The 24,689-nt window shown below is 36.6% G+C and overlaps 1 protein-coding gene across 7 annotated transcripts in view; it reads left to right on the plus strand.

Moving 5' to 3' along the window:
- The window catches only part of LOC102690009 (voltage-dependent L-type calcium channel subunit beta-2), a 157,354-nt gene that overhangs the window by 94,694 nt on the left and 37,971 nt on the right, over window positions 1-24,689 (plus strand). For 4 of the 7 annotated variants that reach the window (XM_015354500.2, XM_015354505.2, XM_069191077.1 and 1 more), the window contains one exon: window positions 16,012-16,131. In XM_015354500.2, coding sequence (XP_015209986.2) covers window positions 16,012-16,131 — 120 coding nt within the window. Of the gene's footprint in view, window positions 1-1,412; window positions 1,741-14,868; window positions 15,298-16,011; window positions 16,132-24,689 lie in introns of those variants that run through there. The other 3 variants (XM_069191078.1, XM_006634302.3, XM_015354506.2) reach the window with 3 other exon arrangements.

Below are 24,689 nucleotides of genomic sequence, written 5' to 3' on the forward strand. Positions count from 1 at the left end.
TACTTTCCCACTGCAGAATAATACATGAGAACAGTTTCTTTACCACTAAACAAGTGCTATAAAAAACTGTTAGGAACATACAGTAGCACAGTTAACCGAACAAGCCATTAACGTTCCTGCAGTGGAAGTCATGTTAATGGTGAATACAGTATGCACTTTTCATTTACTGTACTACTTACTTTAGTGCTTCTCAGATGTAATGTCAAGTTATGTATTTTAGTTTTCAGATGAGCTAAATAGACATAACACATACACAAGAATACCTGCCTTACCATGAATGGAATAAGAGCCCAGAAAACCTTTGCTTCTTTCAGGTATTTGAAAGCAAAGTTGTGTCAAGTATGATATGAAACAGATGGGTCTGGGCTGGGATTGTATTTGCAATTCCAATGAACTGTTCTCAGTCTATTTGTGCTCCAGTTTGTTTAGTTTATATGGAAAGTGACATTGCATTCATGTATTAATACTTAATGGACCTACCGACACTAAAATGCAAACAAAATATTTTCCATTACAGTATAAACGTGAATGGAACTCAATGGCCACTAACATTTTTTGAAGTGTTACAAGATCAAATTTTCTGATTTCAATATGTGGTATTATAATAGCTTTTGAACATCAGATACCACGAGATTTTGGACAGGGAAGAAGTTTATTATTAATTTCTCTCTAGATTCTTGTTGTTGTTCTTTTCAGTTATTTATTTCCTTTTAAATTGTGTTAAGTATTATTTTTCCTTTTGAAGCCTTAATTCTAAAAGAGGAAAATTCTGTTTTCCACAAGTGCTGTCTGAAACAATTTCATGCACTGGTTTTCAAAACACCAGTTGATCAGGTTTATAAATAGAAGCCTGTCAAGACAAAGCAAGATGCAGTATTTTTATTAACTGTAATAACTAGACATTCGTAAAAGTCATTTGCAGACCAAAACCAAACATTATTAACAGTATTAAAAATAACATACTGTACTGTATATTGTACTGTACATAATAGAATAATATACTATACAGTACAACACATATATATATAATTTCCATTCAATATACTCTACAGCTATATAAATGACTACATTTATATAGCTGTAAATTAAATGGAAATGTATTTGTTTCACCTAAATGTTGATATATAACATTTAAAAGATATATAACAGTAAGATTAAAGTGGGTTTTCAAAGAATTAATTAATCTGAATGAACCTTTCCCACCCTTTTTGTCTCTTTTGAGCTTCTGTAAAGACTTTATTGTCTTTTATTCCTTCCATTTCCTGTAGTTTGCTTTTTTTTAACTAACTAGCTTCTGCCAGAACAACATGTGGTGCAACAGTCTTAACAACTGTGAACGTGGTCTTAACCCACCCTTTCCTTACAGTGGAACTTCTTCAGGCATAGATTTACACACACACACAGAATGCTGCAGCTGCTTTTGCTACATTCTGGAATTTTTAGGCCTGCCCTATTGGCCGGAGTTTTAGTTCCTAAATTGCTATCTGTGGGGGTAGCAAGGGGCTTGTTTCCAGGGCTTGTGAACGGCAGCGACTGAGTGAAGGGAGTTTTTTGACCGTGGGAAAGAGGCTATTCAGTCTTGCAGCCGAGGAAACAGAGTACTGGATAGCTGATAGCTATAGTTTGTTTGTGTTAAAAGGAGCTTTTTTTCATTGTGAGTTCCATGGCAATGGTGAATAGCTGAAGTAAATCCGTTGGAGAGCAAGCATGTACCTCTCTGGAAGTGAGGAATCTGATGTGGTAAGTCTTGAAGCACTTTTTACAGATGTGGAATGCTTTGGCGCATGCGACAGGAGGTACCAACAAAAAAAAAATCTTCTTGAAGTGCTCGCTGAAATAATTCATCTCAAAGTTTTGAATTCCGTTTCATAGTACAGATCCTTAACTTATACAGTACGTCTTACCATTCTTTGAAACAGATTGACTTAAAGGGTATAACACTGTATGATCAACTAAGGCAAGTAGAAAAAGGTGGAAATGATTTCTCTGCTGAACACTGAAAGCACATCACAATTCACAAGAATACAGCATTGCTATGAAATGTTTCATGTCAGAGTTTTTAAGTAATAATAACACTCCCAGTGGTTGTATTGTCTTTGATTACAGTGTTTACTTAATTGCTGACCGCAGTTTTCCTTGGAAATACAAAAAAAAACTTGGTCCTGTCTTGCCTTTCAAAGCTTTGCATGAAATGTGGCTTCCATATTGTCAAAGAACTAAATGATATTTTTCTGTACTTTTCAAAACAAAAGGTTTTGTTACAGTGAATGAAAATTGGCCACAATAAGTTCTATATTAAATTAAAAATCAGTTAAATTAATTCCTTATTAATTCCTTAACAGTTGTACAAGTTATAATCAGATTGTTCTTACAATATGAATTCAGAACTGTAAGTTCTATAAAAAGAACATTTCTTGATTCTATAAGCATGAGATAAAATCTTTTATCTCCAAAATCCCAAGTAGAGGGTTAAAATTGGGTGTTGAGGCTCCATTCACTATAGATTTTATTCTAGTACATAGAAATGTAATCAATTACATGGACCACCAGGAAAGAAACAGACTGTTTTTAGTAAACATCCATTTTCTAATCGGTTTTCCAATTCAGGATCTTGACAAATAACAGTCACAAGGCAGGCTACACCCTGGTTGGAAGGCAAGTCCTTCACAGGGCAGACAGACACAAATACTGTACAGACTCACATGTACTCATACTTAAGGCTGATTTTCCCAGAAGACAGTTAAAGACAGTTAAACTACCAGGATATTTTTGGACTGTGGGAGGGATCCAGAGCACCCAGAGGAAACCCAGGTGAACACGAGGAAAACATAAAATCCCCATACAGATAGTATCCCAGGTCTAGAATTGAACCCAGTGCCCCAGCACTGAAAGGCAGTAATGCTGTACTACCAGGGCTGGATTTTGGTGTTCATAGGCCCTAGGCACTTTCACTCCGATATGTGCAAAAAGAGGGGTAAATGCCAATTGAATTACATTGATTGACAAGATGCACTTTGAACTATTCTAATGCTAAACTACGTGATTTATGGAGTGAGTCAGTGACCATCACTTCGATACTTCTAGTTTCTAGAACAGCCGCTAGATAGCGTATGATTATTGATGTAGAGCACCTAGAGTCGATCCCAAGCATGTTGTTTCAGTTCGTTTTTCATTAGTCACAAGTGTTTCCCTCCTTCGTATGCCCTAGGCACTGTGCCTACGGGGCTGGATTTCCCATTAGGCATGGTGCCTACAGTGCCTAATGGGAAATCCAGCACTGTGTACTGCTAACCACTGTGCCACCTTGCTGCCCATCTTTAAAACCAATCATCATAAAAACATTAAATGTTTCATTGAAAGAAATTCATTAATCAGATTATGGAGATTGGCAGGTGTGACATGGGTACATGCATGAATATAACATACAAGTATGTGTGTGTGTCCGTGTTTGTGTCTATGTGTGCCATTCAATAGACTGGCATCTCATCCAGGATACTTCACAGTATACAGTAGGTTCCAGCACTCTGAAGCAAATGGATGGATGTTAGGATTTTCCAAATTTGATAGCTAGGCTCCAGACTCAACACTATATTTTTCTATTCAGCTGACCATTTCTTGCACCTATCAGTCTTTTTTTAGCACATTATCCATGTGTTCCTAGTAGAACTGAAAGAGCTGTTTCAATGATATGTACCCTGGAAAATCTATTTTGACATAGCACCTTTCCAGTTCCAGTCCTTTTTTAGAATTTTATGTCTATTAATTGCCACCCACAAAAAATCTTCACTTCATTTGGTCCACAGGAAAAAAACTTGATATCATTATATTATGTCAACACTTGTAACATTTATTTGGTTTTAAAAAGATTCACTACCTAACAGGCCCAACGTACAAACTACAATGTAATTTTTTTCACAGTACACATAAACATATGGACTGTTTTTTCTATATCAGTGTCAAAACATAGCCTGTAACTACTGTACTTCACAAGATTTGTTAGGAGTTTTGGCACAACCCATCAGCACATGTTATGCATCTCTGTATTTTGATTTGTCTTGGTCTTTAAACAGTAAATGACAGATCCTCTTTGCCAGTGTGAATAAGAACTAGTTTCAACCTCCTCAGGCCCATCACCAACAGAGGTCATTGCATGAGACAGCAGGCAAGAAAAACTGCCCTGACAAAGTACCACTTTTCTGTAAACTGTCTCCTTGTTGTAGATACAGTGAAGCAGCTACATTTTGATGTGAATTGATAAAAACAATTTGAAAGACTATAAAATGACAGTGTGCAAATACTAAAAAGTTGTTTTGCTGGGTAACTAGAGCTAGTATTCGATTCTATCACTTCATATTTGACACAGTGGAAATAATTTTTCATGTTCATTTTTTCAAGTTCAGGTCTAGAAAACCAGGATACAAAAATTAAATAAATCAACCGATTGTTTTTTGGAGGTATCACAGTGACCACTTCTCCAAGCTGAAATATGGTCTCTGAAAACAGACAAAACTATTAATTCCAAACTAATTGCATTGCAAGCGGTCACATTTTTCTTTTACAGATGCCAGCAAAACAAACAAAACAGAAAATGGAAAAACAAATAAAGGTGGAAACACCTTTGTTTTTTGTAAGTTTTTTCCCTTTGAACTGCTTCATGGCGTTTGAGGGAAAACAGCCGTATCTGCTGCCCTTGAATTCTGCCACAACTTGAAGTATGATCTCAGTTTCTCAGGTGACCAGCAATTTTCAATCAGCCTTATCAATCAGTTCTGTTTGGTGATGGGTTATTAAAGTCTGGCCTGGGTTCTCAATGAAGAGTCTCAGTAAAGACTTGCAATTAGTATTGCTTTTTTATTAGATTTTTTAAACCTCTTCTTCAGTTTTATGTGTAAATATTAATTATGCATTTGTATAAATTGCTGAGAAGGGAACATAAAGCTTTTAAAATGGTTACCTGGAAATATTAGGAGCTTATTTACAGACAAAAGGTTGTCCTCTGATGCATTACAGAATGTCTCCCCAACAGGATACAATGTAGGCAAAACCCTTTTTGTGATAGGGACAGATTACAATATTGCAAGCAACTATTCCTAATTTTCTCCCCAAAAATGTTCTTGTAACCATTTTTTCCATTTAAGAGCCTTATTCTGTAAGTATCATTATGTTATGCACTAGGGTGGGGTTAGTGGGGTTAATGAAAGGCCATTTCATTGGGTCGAGTGATGCCAACATTCATTTTGTTAAGAAAGGAATGAAGACTTTCGTTATAACTATTATTATTGTTTATTATTTTTTTTATTTTATTGTTTGCAAAATAAAAGATTCACTTGTTGGTGTGAACAAGTTTATTTTATTTACTTTTATTTCTGGCACCACAAGTAAACAGTAGATCATATGTGTGTTATATGTGTTTAACATTAATCTCAGCTGATAACAGAATAAGGGAATATGTTTTTCTAGTGAATATTGGTACACAGTGTTTTTTTTTCTTTATTGATAGGTGGTCTTTATTATACTCATTCTGACTAAACATTAGATGTTAAAATACAGGATGTAATTTGTATGCTTATAATCATTGCATAAACAGTCATGTACAATATTTCATTGTAGCTTCATGTTAAATAGGTTCACACATTAAGAATATAAAAAATTCAAACAAGAGATATTTCGTGCATCTTTGTCATTTTGGTACTATTAGCTGATTGATCCAAGGATCTCATTCAGTTGTTGTCTTGAAAGAATCAATGGTATCTGCTTTGAGATCATGGCTGGGTAGCTTGTTCCACACTCCCATACTGTGTAAAAAAGTATCTTAGTTCTCAGTTTTAAATATTTATCTGTATCTTGTTCATATTTTACTGAAACCCTTCTTAGAATAAAACATTTCTTCAATTTTATAATTAATAATAATAATAACTGCTTACACTTATATAGCGCTTTTCTGAACACTCCACTCAAAGTGCTTTACAGGTAATGGGGACTCCCCTCCACCACCACCAATGTGCAGCATCCACCTGGATGATGTGACGGCAGCCATAGTGCGCCAGAACACTCGCCACACATCAGCTATCAGTGGGGAGGAGAGCAGAGTAATGAAGCCAATTCATAGAGGGGGATTATTAGGAGGCTTATTACCATGACTGGTAAGGGACAATGTGAAATGTGGCCAGGACACCCTACTCTTATCGAGAAACACCCTGGGATTTGTAATGACCACAGAGAGTCAGGACCTAGGTTTTACAACTCATCTGAAGGATGGCGCCTGTTTACAGTATAGTGTCCCCACCACTATACTGAGGCATTAGAACCCACATGGACCGCTGGCCCCACTAACACCTCTTCCAGCAGCAACCTTAGTTTTTCCCAGGAGGTCTCCCATCCAGGTACTGACCAGGCTCACACCTGCTTAGCTTCAGTGGGTTGCCAGTTGTGAGTTGCAGGGTGATATGGCTGCTGGCCATATTATACAAGTAATAATTAAATCCCAAAATATGATAACTAAAAAAGAGCAGAAAATACTTTAGTCTTCAATTTGCTTCTTACTAAATTAAGATAAAAGAGGGAGTCCTCCATCTATGGGTGAGGAGCTTCGGAGTGATTACAGGCTGATACGGCAGTCTTACAGAGTCTTACAGAGTGTAGAGAACTTCATTGTCTTCTAATTTTATTCCAGTCTAGGTCACAATTACTTGACTGCTATAATTATTTCATCAAGATTAATGAGACCTTTAGGCACTGTTTGAAGTAATCTATAAAACCTGAAGGTTTGGTACTTTACAGGACCAGGGCTCAAGCCCACTGATTAACTAGTCAGGGACTATGGGAGAAGTACATTACTTTAGAAGAAGTTACAAAAGCCCTACTCAACAGAAATTCATAGAAACAGTAGAGTAAAAAGTTTGATGCACAAGAAAGTCACGTGCCAGAATTCTCTAAAAAGGAAGAAAGCTAACCTGATTTTGAAACAAAAATCTGAAAAAAGTCTTAACTTTCAGTTTTTGTTTTTCATTTTTTTTCATTTTTGTAGCTACTTTGTTAAGTGTGGAATAGACATTTAAAATTCATTATAAAATTGGGTTTTATAATGAATGCTCTTTTGCAATTAATCTTTGTAAAGAAATGCATAAACTCTCCTTGTCCCTCACTCTTCAAATGTTTCAGAAGAGTTTTGCAGCAAATAATAAACAACTCATACTGGCCAAAACTTATCAGAGTGACACTCAACTGTGTTCATAATTACAATAAGTACAACAAGCTATAGTACAAAGTGAGGTTAATTTCATTTCTCTGGTGCTGTGGTTCAGTAATATTGACTTTAAAAGTAAACATACTGTACTCAATAGGCCCATTCGATAGGTAATTAAATCTAGAGCCAAGAGTCAAAATGAACCTCAGAGGTCTTTGGGCTGCAGGGCATACAAATAACTATTGTTAAAATCCCATGTGGTCATCATCCACAAGTTCCTTTTCAGGGTACAAAAGGCATTTTCTACCTGATGTAGATCTCTCATCTCAGTCTCATATCTTAGCTCCTGTCAAATCTGCTTATTCCTACTTGCAAAATATTGGACAGGCTCTCTCAATGCCTTTTAGTAGCTAATACTTTACTCTTTCTTCATTTTCATTTGCAAAGTTCTGCTGCCAGGCTCTTGAATGGTACTAAAATCTATATCAGATATGGAACATGTAAAGGTTTATTCCATGCTGAAAATAAAAGAAAACCTGTGACACCTGAACACACCAGAAGAAGGCTCCACAGCCCAAACGTTGTTTCTCTTTTCTTTTCAGCATGGAATAAACCTTTACCTATTCCTTTGCAGCCTACACATGCTGACGCAGCTACCTATGTGAACTATATCACATGCAGTTCATTTCTAATAACTGCCTTCTTTTTATATGCTTCTGTGTCTTGAAATGTTTTGTTTTGAGTTGTCAGGAACTTTTGAATCTTTATCTTTATAAGGTTTTGATCAATTATGCTCTCCGAATACCCAGTGTTGTAACTTAATGCAGGAGCTATGACCCTTCCTGATATTGATCATATCGGTGTGTCAGTGTGGTTTCAATTATTTTTGCATCAGCTGTCCAGAATGCAATTCTCTAGGCTGCTGAAGAAGCTGGTAGAATTGACTAGGAAGTGTCCATAAGAGCTTAGATAAGGTGTTTGAAACCTGGCAGTGTAAACACTTCCAGCTTCAAAGCAGAGTGGATGTTTGTTGAGATGTGGGGGATTGCCAGATCAAAACACAATTGTAAAGTTTACTTTGGTTTACCAAATTGATTAAGTCAATTTAATTAATTTCTCTGTAATGATTGACAAATGATTGACAATTAGCAGTCCAGAAACACACCATTTAAAATGACATTTAGACAACAGAAAGGGAAAAAGAGATAGAAAGGACAGAAGAAAGAGGAGAAGAGGAGAAAGAGAACTGAAGAGGGGGCAAAGAAGAAGGTCAGACCTCAAGAGGTCAGAAGGATTTTGACCATGAAGCTAGCACCAGGCGAGAGCCCCTACTTCATGATCATCCAAACAAATCCTAATTGGAGCTAAGTATTTGAACCTTATTAGATAGAGCTTGCTTTTCTGTGTTTTAGTGAACTTAGGTTTCTTGGGTACAAGATACCTTGGTTAAAGATGTCTTTCCTGCTTGCTTGCTTGTATTTTTAGAATAGGGAGATAGGTTTGCAGAGAGATTGAACTGCAGGTTGTATTGGATTTATTAAGAAGGCAGCTTCTAATAATAATAATAATCATAATAATAATAATTGCTTACACTTATATAGTGCTTTTCTGTGCAATCCACTCAAGCGCTTTAAAGGTAATGGGGAGTCCCCTCCACCACCACCAATGTGTCGCACCCACCTGGATCATGCGATGGCAGCCAAAGTGTGCCAGAACGCTCACCACACATCAGCTATTAGTGGGGAGGACAACAGAGTAATGAAGCCAATTCATAAATGGGGATTATTAGAAGGTCCTGATTAGTAAGAGCCAATGGGAAATTTGCCCAGGATTCGGGGGTTATACCCTTACTCCTTTTGTGAAACACCCTGGTATTTTTAATGACCACAGAGACTAAAGACCTCACAACCTTTTACGTCTCATCCGAAGGACGGCGCCTTTTTACAGTATAGTGTCCCCTATATCTACTATATCTCTTATTTAGCTTATCTCTTATTGTGCCCTCTGTGGCATTATTTAAGAGTTCAATACTTAGTAGCAGATTTTCTGGGTGATTAGAACGTTAGACCTCTGAAACGCCTTGTTTGTACATTCTGTAAATATAGCAACTGGTGTGTTGTATGTTTTGTAGTGTGTAGCGTAGTGCTTGTCTTGTCATTGTTAACAAACATTTGTTTAACCAGCTGTGCTCGGATTATTACTCTTTTCACCAAAACTGTGCCAGAGAATAAAGAACCCACATGCCTCTAATTATAACAACAACTATTGGTATATTCTAGAGAATCACTTGTAAGTTGGGGGTTGTGAATATTTATTTTACCTATTGACTAAATCACTCGGTCAATTCCTGATTTTCACCAGTTTTCAAGTTTTCATAACTCCCCATTTGTAACAATATGATTAGGATTTTTAGGATTGTTATGGTGTTCTCTGACTGCTTGTGCTCAATATGTGTTCAGTTATCATCTTTATTATTGTAATCCAAATGTTCACTTCAAGGTGTGTCTTGTGCCTTTTTAGAATATACTGGAAAGATGCAAACTGTATCTTATACACACACTTGAGCCACTCATGAATTGCAAACCCTACCACTTCCAAACACTGGTCTCCTGGTGTGAGGAACTGTAATGGTTTTACAAGGAGTGACTTTTCCCATAGAAGTGACAGAAGTGACAGACATGATTATCTACAAACAAGTACAAAGAATTTGTACAAACTGTCTTTCTTTGTTAAAATAAAAACAGTTTGTGTACTGTAGTACATCTACAGTACATGTTGCAAATGTTGGATACGCTAAAAAGTACTCTACATAAAGTGCTGAAGGGAGACATGAGTTTTGAGTTTTTGTGCTGAACATGTTTCTCCACAGCCTCCGAGTAATGAACCACCATGCAATGACACCATAGCCCTTATAGTGCCTTGTAGTGCCTGAATAAGTTCACTGTTATAGGAAAACAAAGTCACACATTCTGCCAGTGAATATTGGCCAGTCACTTGTTGTAAGATTAATAATAATAATAATTGCTTACACTTATATAGCGCTTTTCTGGACACTCCACTCAAAGTGCTTTACAGGTATGGGGGTCTCCCCTCCACCACCACCAATGTGCAGCACCCATCTGGATGATGCGACGGCAGCCATAGTGCGCCAGAGCACTCACCACACATCAGCTATCAGTGGGGAGGAGAGCAGAGTAATGAAGCCAATTCATAGAGGGGGATTGTTAGGAGGCCATTATTGGTAAGGGCCAATGGAATATTTGGCCAGGATGCCGGGGTAATACCCCTACTCTTTTCGAGAAACGCCCTGGGATTTTTAATGACCACAGAGAGCCAAGACCTCAGTTTTACATCTCATCCAAAGGACGGCGCCTGTATACAGTATAGTGTCCCCCATCACTATACTGGGGCATTAGGACCCACATGGACCACAGGGTGAGCGCCCCCTGCTGGCCCCACTAACACTTCTTCCAGCAGCAACCTTAGTTTTTCCCAGGAGGTCTCCCATCCATGTACTGACCAGGCTCACACCTGCTTATGTTCAGTGGGTTGCTAGTTGTGAGTTGCAGAGTGATATGGCTGCTGGCATGACATTTTAAAAAAATAAATAAATATTTCAATTGTAAGTCCTACATATGATATTTGGTGAACACAATGTTGAGTGATCTAAAGGAGTGGTTCTCAAAGTGTGGTCCATGGACCACTGGTTGTCCGCAAGCTGCGCCAGGTGGTCCGGGGGCTGACCTACTCTCCTTTTTTCACATCAACTTTTTAAGTAATAAAAACATTTGCAAAATTTGCAATTTTGTTTGTAAAAATATTAGTACTTTCATAAAATGTAATTCAATATTAATTTTAGTACATTCGTAGGTGATGATTTCTACAGGGTAAGAAGTGGATGTAGGCATAGGTGGTCCACTGCATCTGTGACTTGGTTTAAGTGGTCCATAGAACTTTGAGAGCCACTGATCTAAAGAGATTAAGCTAGCAGCTGTTAGCTTGTGAACATCATATGACTGAATCAAAAGCCCAGTGGTCTTGTTTTACATTGGGGAAATAGGGAATCAGACTTCTTACAATGCATTGGCATTGCAGTTTTGGTGTTATAGGTTCAGCAAAATTATACACTTTCTACTTTTTGGTCTTACTGGGAACTAGAATTTGTGCTGGGAATCCTTGTGGAATATCCTCGGGGACTGTCCTATTTTCCTCAGTCTATAAAATTGAGCAGCCTGTGAGCAGTCCTGGTGTGCTCTCAGCTGTTATTCACATAGTAGTTCCAGTATACCTTGCAGTGAAGTGAGCAGCATGAGTTGTAAAACTCTGCCTTGTTTCCTAATTATCTTGTACCCCTGCTGAACTGTAATTCTCCATTAAAATATTATGTAGTCTGATAACCGCAGGGGGAAAATACATAGTAATTGTATGATACTCAGAAAAGCAGGGTTCTTTTCAGATTGTATTAATCAACAAACATGTATACAAATTTACATCCCAAAAAATCCCGAAGCACTTCACATACTGTAGAGGAGGGGATCCACTTCATCCACCAATGACGTGATGTATGACAAACAGCAGCCCCAATACACAGTATGGAGAAGTGAGAAATTGCTTCACCAGCTGAACTAAGGGAGGAATTTAGGGTGGAAAGGCTCTGCAAGCTCAAGCTGGAATTTAGCCAGGTAAACACCCCTCTAGTTTTACAAACAGTGACATAGAATCATTAATTATCAAGCAGTCAGTTCTCTGTTTAAAGTCTCACTGTAGTAAAACATTTATTTCATCATCCATTATCAGAAAGGTACTTGTACCAAATCGGGTCACATCTACCCTGAGCCTATGCTGTAATTATAGGATGCAAGGTGTTACTGACACCACATCACTGCTGTTGTCCTGAGAACCAGTCCACCTCAGGGACCAGGATAAAGGGATAATTTTCCAATTAAAAGAACCAATCAAACCTATGTACTTAGAATGTAAATGTACTTATATTAAATATGCTATATTAGTACTTTTTATACTTATTTGTACATATATTTTGCGATTGTTATGTTTTGTTTTGGCAGTAAAATGAGACCTCTTTCTCTATCAGTACGTATTGTTTTGTGTACCTTATAATCTGAATTACAAAACATCTTTTTGGCAAGTCAAACCCAGTCATATATATGATTAAAACATGACTACAAGTACAAACCTAAAACAGTATCTTTAATGATAAAACAAATCTGTGCAAATATATTACAAAAAAACAGAACAGCAAGGCAAAGCATAAGCAGTTATTGATGGGCGGTCCTTGAAATATGAGTGTGTAGACCGAGGTAGTAAAATTGGGGCAATCTCAACCTTATTAAAGACATGGCTTCAATTTCTAATTATATACAGGACTAATTAATGCCCTCTTTTGAAATGATGAGCAAGAGAAGAAAAGAGGCCCATTTGTAAATTTCAATGTGACAGCTAAATCGGTCATGATGCTGTCCAGAGAGAATAAACTGGCGTTCTATCCTTTCATTCCCCCTCAATAATCTCCTGAGTTCAACGTAAGCTGTCACTGCTCAGAAGGCAGGCTGAGAGTTCTTTAAAGCAACTACTAAGAAGTAATTGTTCTAGTCATCCAAGGATTTGTTTTGTCCACATAAACACAAAGCAAGGAATTTCCCAAAAATATTTCTGTACCCACTTCTCCAAGTGTCTGCACGTATGCATTGTGCAGTCGAAAAGTTGAAGGAAGTGTTTTGCACCAAGGCTTGCTTAATTGACACTAAACCCATAGGTGAAAGTGCAAAACTGCCTGTACTATAACTACTATAACATTTAGAATGACCTAGGAGTTACAAGCAATTTTGTTTACATATTAATTAGCAAAGGCCTGTCACTGTACTGCATATAACAAAGAATATTTACTGCAGTAGCAATACAATACCAACAGTCATCTTCTGCCATAGAAGCTGGCATATCTGATAGTTCTGTGAATGATAACTTACAAGCTTAAACATTGTAATCTGTTTGGCTGTAGTTTTCTTTTTAATGTTTCTCAAAGATCTTTAGTCTGCTCTCAAGAACATATATGTTCCCCAAATGTTTTGTAATAATTACATCTCCGTATACTTTAAAGACTCCATTTCACTTACAGTATGTGAGTAAATCTTGCATTTAGAATTTCCTGCTGTATGAGGTTATTTTATTACTTTCAAAGAGACACTATTTACTCAGAGGAAGGGAGATCAGCACATTATAAATGTATTTTTGTGAGACACATCTTTAGCTATTTTTGTACCCTTTTTCCTGTGTATGTTCTTTCTCTAATATAGCATACTGTATGCACTTGTCTGCCTTGCCTATTGTGTGTGGGAAGGAGTGATGTGAATAGATCTTACATTAGTTGGTAGAATCCCTAGAAATGAAATCAATAGCACCATCGACTGGTTCTGTTTCAATTAGTGTATACTAATGAAGTTTATCAGCTTCAATATATTCTAGAGTCAAATACAATAATGCAAGCTGACAGTTTTGATTAGAACAAAATTATTTTAGTATACAAATACAGTGTATATGCTTCTGAGCAGACTCCTTAGATGTTGGGTATTATTCTATTCTTTTCACTTACTAGTTTTCTCTTCATGCAGAAACACATTTCTCTGCTGATCTTGTACCTTTATGTAAGTTAGTTAACGGGTAATTCTGATAGATATTCTGATTCTGTATTTCTCGTACAAAATATAACTTTTAAGGTTTACGGATATTAAGAGGAGGAACATTTGATATTAAGAAATATCTGATAATAGTCCATTAGATTTGATTGGTAAATGTAAAGAATGTATTACAATAAGATTTTTCATTGTCTGTTCATGTATAGTTGTCTTGAATTGTTATTAAGTTTTTGAAGATTCTTATCAATGTAATGTTTCTATTGCTAAATGCCTAGATTATTTTTATCGCACACAAACAATGCTGTGTTAAAAACAGTTACAGTTATCAGTAGAAAACACTACTGGAGGGCTTTGGTAAATTGTTTATGCTCATAAATGCTTATAACTCCGGATTTGTGCTGCTTTGTACACATTTAAAAAGATCTAATTTGCCTTTTTACAGTATGCTCAGTCCGCTTGGTAAGGTCACAGTTGGTGAGTTAAGTAAATCTATTAAAATATTTTTTTTTAACCTTACTAATGCATAGCTCATTCTCCCATTCCTGTGAGTTTTACAAGTAAAAGTCCTTACAAGTAAACTATTCATATATTTCCACTGCAAGAGTACTAGTAAACTAAAAACACTTGTATAGATTAATGTGCCTGTCAAGTACCAATTCCTACCTTTTAATTTAGAATATTTTTACGTGTTGCTTGTGAAGAATAATTGTAGAACTTGGAAAATAAAGAAGTTGGACGAAAATGTAGAGAAAAAAAAAACAAGTCACTGGACTTCACTGAAAGATGTTTTTGAAACAGTTTTCCCTGGGGCTCGTGAAGGGAAGTTTTGACATAGAATAAGCATCAGCCTGATGTCAGCATCTGAGTAGGGAGATGATCCACTGGGCATGCGTGTCTGGTACCTTGAGAGACGCTGCTGAACTTTGGACTTGTAAATATCACTGGGCACACTAGTGTATGCACAAGATGCACGTGGAAATGATGCCCGTGCCCCTGTTAACTCGGGTCCTGCCGAGAGCGACACACACACACACAATAATACAAGGGGCATCCAGTAAGGTAAAACAGAGCTAAATCACAGAAACCTGAGAAGTGCTACCAGCAGAAATAGACTCATGCCCTGTAGATTTGTCTCCAGGAAGCAGATCCTCTGCCGATTTCCCCTGTGAGGGATGGCAGTGCAGTGGTTTGGCTTTGCATCACAAGGCGAGAGAGGGGCAGGCGAGTGAGGTATGAGAGGGGAGAAGCGGGAAGAAGCAAGGCAGTTGCTGCAGAGTGCGCACTGGGAGCCGGCAGCAGCGGAGATTATGCATTGCTCAGTGTGCACACGTCGACGGCGGAGCAGAGGTAGAGGGACCAGTGGCTTGGGACACTGAGGGACGGGTCTGGCTAATGAAGGCCACCTGGATCAGGCTTCTGAAAAGAGCCAAAGGGGGTCGTTTGAAGAACTCGGACATCTGTGTAAGCTGCCGATGGCATTGTTCAGAGCCTGTGTCTGCGCGCGTGTGTGTGTGTGGCAGAGGAGTTGCCTGTCATAGCTAAATTCAGATTAGCCTGGTGAAGCTTGTACTGAATGCTTTCAAGGTAAAGATGAAAGCTGTTTGTTCATTGTGTTTTAGGTCACTTCCCGACCTGGTCTTGTTGCCATTCATACTTGATTAATTGGTTGATCAGGGTGTAACAATGAGATATAAAAATAGCAAGGCATTTAAAAAAAAGATGGGAATCATAACGGTGAAACAGGAGGGCTGAAAAGTACATGCTTCCTTCATAGCAGGTACTGTTTTACAAGATATGAGGTAGAAAGCCATGTTAGAAATGAAATGGACAGGCTGATTAAGCTGGGACATGGGGTTATTTGTAACAGAGAAATGAGAGTGTGAACTCATGCACTTTAAATAGTCTTCGCAAGAGGAAACTGCAATGTTTCTTATGTAGGCGTACCTCTTACTGTTTTTGTTTTCAAAACCAGTGTTTTGCTTAAATTTGTTAATTATACGGTGTCGGTGAAAAACAAGCGATGGCTCTCGATGAATACATTCAAAGAACGGATAGATCTCTTTGATTCATATTCATTTCCAAAAATGTCTGGTAGCATTCTGTGGGAGCCTGCAAGCTGTGACAGGCTCTCAGCGCTGGGGAAAGGTGTTTTACCTAACTGTTTTGTCCCTGCAGGGTTCGGCGGACTCCTACACAAGCCGTCCATCTGACTCGGATGTTTCATTGGAGGAAGACAGGGAGGCTGTACGGAGAGAGGCAGAGCGACAAGCCCAGGCACAGCTTGAGAAAGCAAAGGTACAGCCTGCAGGGTTCCTTCAGTGATCAGGCAGCCTCATGCGCACATAGGAACTGCCATACAAAATGTTGATGGTTTTACAGGAAAAATGTTGTGTCTTTAATTTTTTTACTTTTACCCATAACAACGGATTCCACGACATGCCATTTCAAACTGATAAATGGTTTACATGATTTTTACCTATTTTATTTTGAATCTGACTCAAAAGCCTCAGTTTCAGTGCTTGTTAGATTTTTAGTTGGGTACACTTGGAGTGAAAAAAAACAACTGTGATATGTCTTATGCAAGTACAGTACAATATTAAATTCATTTAAAATGGGGAAAAAAATGTATGTGAAAATAATTTATTAAAGCAATCTTATTATACAAAATGCATACATGGAGTCTATTTTCCCCAAAGCTAAAACACCGTAAATCTCCAATACTAGAACACTCCCACACTTGTGAAATACCATTTGGGCTGATAAGGTTCCATATTAACAAAGTTTAATTGTCTTATAATTATATTATATTTTATTTACTCACTAAAATGTGGTTGTATTACAGGTTGTTATAGTTTGTGTTAATTATTTCAAATGAGGAAGTACTCTCACTGTGTTTTCATTTTAGATACTGGATGGATGGAATATAAATAGTATACTTATTTCACTGTGCACTTGATGTCTCTAAAACATTTTTATTTTATTTATTTTTTACAAAAGAAACAGACTTCTAACAGCATGGAGAGCCATGGTAGCATTTTAAGCATTTTGTATGACCTGTATAACAGAGATGTCTCAAAGGCTGTGACTTGGCTGTCTGTGGACATTCATCACAGACTGTATATAGCTGTGATAGCAGTGGTCCATTATATTTCTTTGTATGGAAAGCTTACAGTCCTTTCTACTATCTTCATACATACCGTTTTTTTTATTTTTGGTGGTTTGAATGGATAGAAATGTATGATGATAAACCATCTAAATGTCTTTAAAGTAACTACCTTTCATCCTATAGTTTAGTAAATTAAGAACAATAAATAAAGGTGGCATTAAGGGGGAACTGCATTCCCAATTTCTCAGACCGGTTATTAAATCTCGGTGACAAAATAAATTGACAGTATCGCAAAATTTTACAAATTCTAAATTATGTACAAAATTGTGAACTTTGTGAAGGTACTGTATGGTCTCCATTTTGTTGCAAACCACTGGTCTTGCCACGGGCGTGAGCGTAAGTTCACACAAATTGCGATGTGAAGTGGCCCTTCCTGCTCATTTGTCACCATAATGACTAATGTTATGCAATGTATGAGCTAATAACTACAGGTTGTGTAGCAGACATTTTACTGCAGAAATGTTCAAATATGATCTGCATGTGAAACATGTGAAAGTAAGTAGTATTTGTCGGAAAAACTGTCTCAAAATCGAGAGCAATATTTCTATTAGATTAAAACATCATAAGCCTGCTTGTTTCCAATGTTATAGAGTCTTTTCACATCACCGGACGTTTTGTTGCCTCATTCTGCATCACAGAACATGGTACTTGCCCATTCCTGGAAAATATTTAGTGATGTAAATGGGAGGTTATACACATTACTTTGTATGTTTAACTTTCACTGTGGTTGGCAATGCACTCATCAATGCTGATTCTAACCCCAAAATATAAAAATAGCATTGCAGCTCCCCTTTAAAAGACAAGCAAAGGGCTGGACTTTGGCTTAAGCTGTTACTGCTTTTTCATTCCATTTGTTATTTTTACTTTATTTAGTTTAGATAAAGATGTTTTCTTTTGGGCACTAAAACAATGGAATTCCCCATTTGTCCAAATTTGGATTTTTAGGACCACCTTTCCAGTCTCATTACACTGCCTGCTCCTGCTGTCGTGCAGCTGGGCCTGAACAACAGTGTGGTTGAGAGAGGTTGCTATGGAAATTAGATGTTGGGGAAGGCATTGTGGTCAGATGTTATGTAATATTCATGACCTCTAGTACAGCTGCCTTGACATTTTACTGAGATTGAGGTAGTAGACTTTTCTACTTAAACTGACAGACCATTTCCTTACCGATAGACTTCATATCCTTACTGACACTTAATGAAAGGGGCTCAGCACAGACACCTTCAGTGATGGGCAAACAGCCATGCAAAGAAGTCCAGATTGTGAGCAATTAGCAATTAAAGTTAACTAACTTAATAACTACAACATACTTTTAAAAAGTTAGTTTGCTTTAAATATGAACTTTACTCTTTATAAATAGGTGCACATAACTGTATCTCCACCAGTCATTGCATTAGAATAAAAAGCTTGGTTTTTAGCTTTTTTTGTTTTTTGTTGATGGCTGTCCATCGAGCTTTGTGTTCTTAGCTCCTCACTAATGTAAGTATACCACTAAATAGGGTAATAAACCTGCTTTCAAGTTCATAATGAGGTTAAACTTGCATAAACAACATTGTACTGTAACTAAAGATTTATTTTATTTAAACAGGAACATGAATGCCCTTTCCTTCCCTTTTTTGTGCATTAGAAGGGCCTGATAAGAAGCCCAACAGGCAACACACTTAAACATTTTAATACATTTTGCTTCTGCCATTTAGACAATTTTTTTTGTTTGTTTCTCTCAAATGCAATATTGAGCTTTTTATCACTTCACTTGTAAATGGAAACTTGTATTTAATATCTTGCCACTAAGTATAACAGAATAGCCGGAGTAGGTCAATGTGAAAAGTCAGGGGGTAAAGTGAGGTCTGTGTCTCACATTAACAGTGTATCATTTAGAGTAAACTGTTGACATTTAGCGTTATGTCAAAAAAAGAAGACAGGCCTTTCTAAAAGAATCAATCAGGGCCTGAAGAGAATTCTTAGCAATTTTGTTTTTCATAATCACTAGAAATTGAGAGCTACAGCTTCACTAGCTACAGTATCATTGCTATATGATATTCTGTGATGGAGATTTTAGCAGGAAAGGTTTTTGCTCAATGACTAATTATGAAGATTAGGATATTGAATATAACCTAGCATGGATTAGCCCCTCTTTTGTACATCATAAATAGGAGCTATAAAAATAGCTATATCTCTGGGGAGAGATTAAGATATACCTCTTTGACTAAAGTGGTCTCTGAGTGGTTATTTAAAATAGCTTGTTATAGTGTCAAAGATGCAATACAGTATATTATGAGTGGCGTGTTTTTCAAAACATTGACTTTTCAGACAAAATATGTTCTCTTGTAATCTTTGTAATTAACTTGATGCACTATTCTGCAATGAAATCTAATTGTATTAGAAATCCCTATTATTTATTTTTTAACTGCTGCTATGTTACATTCACAATAAAAAAGAAATGGAGAGGTCTAGTAAGATTATATTATTTATTTGAACAAATCTTTATTTTATAGGTATACAAGTTTAGTAGCCACTTTCAGAATGGATTCCTGCTTTGAAAGAATTATTAGCAAACTGGAAATTGAGCAGTTTATTTTGACAAAACTTTAGCTGATGTACTAATGAAGAAGGAAGAAAATCACATTCACTTACATCTTTTTAACTGTGGTTTGAGAATTTGCTAACACTTATTATTTTAACAAGAGTTTCTCCTCTAAGTTGATGCTTAGTAATATCGAAATAATATATGTTAATCATCTCATTATATGAAAAGGAAAATCATGTGACCCAGGAAAATACCCCTTTAGTTTTGCATTTGCATTATGCAGTATAAAGGATTCAAAGTAATTTGAAGCCTGAGGCACAGTATATCTACAGTATGTAGCAAAGGTGCTGTTAATGCTAGTGAGCAGGTCATCTACATGCAGTACCTTGCAAATTAATTCATCCTCCTGCAAAGTCTGCACATTTTCTTCTGTCTGAGCTTGCAATAATAACACTTTCAAATTGGTCTTTATATTTAGAATCTACACAACCCACTCTAAACTGATAAAGATGCAACAAGAAAATACTATGTAAATAAATTGAATTTGAAAGAAAAACAGAATATTCTCAATTATGTAAGTATTCAACCCCTTTACTATGGCAACCCAGAATCAGTTCAGGTCCAAAAAAATAGAGAGTCTTTATCATACACAAAGGACAATTTGTTTTACTTGAATACTGTGATAGGTATTCAAGTCTTATACACACTTTAATGTGTGTAATTAAAGTGGTTTAACTTTAATCTCAGAGTAAATGCATTTCTCCTGAGATATTCAAAATATTGAATTTCAAACCATAACTCAATTTGTGATATGAATAATCAGCTATGAAGACCAAGAGGTTTTGAATCAAATCAGGTAAGAAGTGGTAAAGAAGTACAGAGAAGACCATGAGCAAGAAGAGAATGTGCATCATACAAATCTGACAACTGGAAACTAGTTAGAGATGCCACTGTGAAGCCAACAACGACTTTGATATAAAACAATGTTCATACATTGACAAAAGCCTGTTCCCAACACAATGTAAAGATGATATATACTGAACCGTAGGTAATTATATATCTGTCAGTTGCAGAAAAGAAGCCTTAAATGAAAAAGACTTAAAGACTACAATCTAATTCAAGATATGCTGGTCTAAATGTAATGGGTTGCATCTGTTGCAAGCCCAACACAACATCATATGTTTGCTTCCCTTTCTAGGGACTGACAGGATTGAAGGAAAAATAGATGATGCAAAGTACAGGCAAATCCTAGAGGAAAACCTGCTTAAGTCACTCAGAAATCTAAAACTGGGTCAGAAACTCACACTTCAAAGAATCGGGTCTGAAGCACATGGCCTGAAGCACAAGACAAAGTCACACTGAAGTTATCTATTATTCTTGAGTGGCCCAGTCAAAGTCCTGACATGAATCTGACAGAAAAGTTAAGGCAAGTCTTGATTAATACAGTCCTTCAGTTATCCCCAATAAAGTCTGCCAATTTTACCAGTAATTGCTGCCAATTGTGCTTCTACCGTATACTGGCTTTGATGGATGTATACTGTATTTATTTATGCAATTAGTAATTTCAATTAATATTTCTTCTTTGGTGATTTGTTCATTTTTTAGTTTAAAAACGCTCATTTACAAAGAGTAATATTACATTCAGCTCCTCAAATTGTGATATTATGCGCATGAGTGAATACTTAACTAAGAAACTAGATACCTTTTTCTTTTAGAATTGCCTTTTAGAAGCCCACATGACCCTTGATCTGACCCTTAAGCATTTTTGTAGATATACTGTACAATGACAATGGTAAAAAATAGGAAGGAGTGGGTCAATGTTGGGAGTATCTTCTAACCTGGGCAAAGTGACCCTACATTCTTTTTTTATTATTGGCTTGATAAATGTTGAATTCTCACTTTTCCCCTCTTTATATTTTGGAATTGCCGACTCAAATTTGTCCTGTTAATGGAGGCATAGAAGGCCTACAGACCTCCACCAAGAAATGTGCCTGCTTAACAAACTGTGTCTTTTCTTCACAGCAACACAGAACAGAAACAGTAAGGATTAACAGAACAACTTTTCCATTGGGGATATTTGTTCCACTTATTCTACTGGCAAATCCAGATAAAAGTTAAAAAACTATGTTCAAGTAAAAAAAAAAGTGTCTGCATCTGTGTTCTCGATAGTTTGGGACTCCTGTAGACATTTAGAGTGCCTTTCAGACAATAATGTGATTTTTTGGGGTTTTGGCTTTGAAAATTGGCTTTGATATTGTGTCTTTGTAGCTGTTTATAGCAAGACAAACAGTGCTTCAGGCCAGCTATGTCAGTACCCTGTAAACCTTTGACATTAATAGCGTTTGGCAACTGCAGGAATCTTGATTTAGGACTAAATCTATACTATCCATTCCTCATGCCATTTCCTCAGCTTTCATTAAAAATTTAAAGTGCTCAGTGTACTTTGGCTGTTTAGTGTGCAATTATTTTTTGAAGCAGCAATTACAGGTACATGACCAGTCAGAGTTAAAATTTAAGTCTAATTTAATTTTAAGATCCAGGAGGCACTGGGAGTACAGCTGCAAAAATATTCACTATGCCTCTTGCGTTAATCTGTCATGATGGATTAGTCACTCCAGAAATGCCATTATAATCTGAATGTACATGCTGAAGAGTGATAAACACAGGTTGTGAAGGACTGACCCATGTTATTTTTATAATGTTCTTATTTTGATTACGATTTCACTGTAAAACATCTACATCATGTTAATGAATGAGCAGTTGCATAAAATTGAATTAAGTGACAAATACAGCAAGCTTGCAGAATAAATTAACCTGTACTTCAAAACCTTTAAAAACATTAGAAATGTTGGTTTATCCCTCATGTTACCACCATTAAGAAAATACTTATACAACTTTTACAAAAAATGGTAGCTGGTATATACAGTGTATCTGGGTAAACACGGTTACAGTATGTCTGCAAAAAGTAAAGCCTTTTGTTATTTTGCTTTTTCCTGTAACTTAGACCTCTTACAGTTGTAGAGATTTTAACCATTAGAATGAAAGACTACAAACAAGAGAACAGCATTTGGTCTTAGCTTAGTTGGTTGCTAGTAGCTTATTCATCCAAGGATCATATCTAGCTATTTTTAAAAGATGTCAGGGTATTGGGGTATTGCTAACCTTGTTTTTTTAAAAAACTCCTTTCCTCTTTTATGTAAAAGATAAAAATATTAGTTATTTTAGCCAATCGGAATATGTTGTTGTGATGTTCTTTTATGCCTGGGAATTTATCTGGTCATTTTCTGTGGACCGATTCTGGAATACAATAACAAAGGTATACACCGTATTCTAAATAATGATATGCTAGCGCATTGTACAAATGAAATAATACCATCACTATATTTAAATTCTATATTTTAATTATTCTAGCATTCTATTTAATTGATTCCCCAAGTCTCAAGGGCCCCAACTAGCTCTGTTGGTAGATCATGAGACTCATAATCTCAGGGTAGTGGGTTCATGACCCATGTCGGGCGCCAGGTCCTCCATGTTGGAGGTTGGGCACAAGGCTAACAACCCTGTCCTGTAAAAAACTAATCTTATGGTAACAACAACAGGATGTTGCTGCCCCTACATGCCGGAAGGCATAATGGGCAAACATCCATCCTACTGTAAGTCTCAAAGATGACATAAATGCACTTAAGCTACTGATCTCTGCTTTATGGATGTTTTGATTTTTTTTTTGTACTGTTGGCTTTTGTAAAATCACTTGCTGCTTATCCAGTTTCTTATTTTCTGCTCAGTTTCTGTCACTGGAGTAGAACTACACATATTCTCCTGTATAAGTAAGCAGAGTATCTTTAAAACTTTGTCATCTATTTTCCGTGTATTCTATGTTATCCGTCTTTTTAAACTTGAAGTTACAGTGTAAGGCTTTAATTTTTGCAGTTCCTTTACAGTTTTAAATTGTACTTTAAAGCCTTATGATCACAGCTGAAAGTTTTATCAACTCAATCTTGATTAGTCAAAACGACATGATTAGCATAGGAATTATTTTGTAGGTTCTTTAATAAATTGAGTAAAAAAGCAGACATAAGCTTTGTTTATTATTTCAGTTTCAGATGCTAGTTTCCCATGTACTCTTTCCTAGTCTATAAGAGAAAGATTAAAATCTTACTTGAATTGAATTCTTACCTCTTTCTCCTTCCACATGCATATCATTAAAAAGACTGCATTGCAATTGATCAGTTAAACATATTGATTATGTGTGGTTTACAGCATACTCCTAACACTATTCCTTTTAAAGGGTTTGTGACAGTGACTTGTACAAAGATCCCAAGACCCTCGATGTATCTATTCATTCTTTTCTGCCTTCCCAGAGTGCTGTATCTCCTTTATTTTCTGTTAGTTATTATAGTCACATAAATATGCATGTTTCTTTCTACAAACTTGTCCTACGTTGCTGATCAATTCAATGATGGCATGTTATCAGACTCACAAGTGATAAGAACATGTCCTGTCTTCCTTCAGTAATATTTAAAAATAAGAATGAACATCTGGTATTGAGCAAGTTCTGCAGTTCAGGAGCAGTTTGTTAGCTACATTTCCACTGAGTGAAACAGGAGAAAGAGAAATGCAATAAAGCACAGTGCTTTTTACTGGATTTCTTAACACAATTAGGACTAGTCAGTATAACTGCCAGTCACTGATTGTTTTATGATTAGGCTCTTAGACCAGTATTTCCCAACATTTCCACTCTGACGTGTCTACCTATCTTAGTGTCCCCATTAGCGTAGAAAACTAGGAATTTATTGTGGGGGGGATTCCTCCTTCTCCATCCATATGGTCAGGTGGCTGTCCAAGCAAGTTAAAGCCAGATAAATGTGGTATGAATAAATGTGCTTTCTTCTAACAGTCTCATTAGAGTCCTTTGTAACTTCAGAATGTATGAGAATGGAAAGTTGGACAGAAACAATACTTTCCTACAGTATCATACTTTGGTACACTGTGAAGTGATCTCAGGGTTTGAATTTACTGGAACAATTAGAAATTGGAAAGGCAAATTTCTAGTTGGATGGACAGCTGACTGGGTTTGTCATAGCAGTGTCCAGTCTTTTTTGAATTGGTCTGTACTAAGGATGTCCCTGCTAGCATCATGATAAGCTTTGATTTGCTAGC

The sequence above is a fragment of the Lepisosteus oculatus genome, chromosome 6 (genome assembly GCF_040954835.1).
Source record: "Lepisosteus oculatus isolate fLepOcu1 chromosome 6, fLepOcu1.hap2, whole genome shotgun sequence".
Taxonomy (NCBI): Eukaryota; Metazoa; Chordata; class Actinopteri; order Semionotiformes; family Lepisosteidae; genus Lepisosteus; species Lepisosteus oculatus.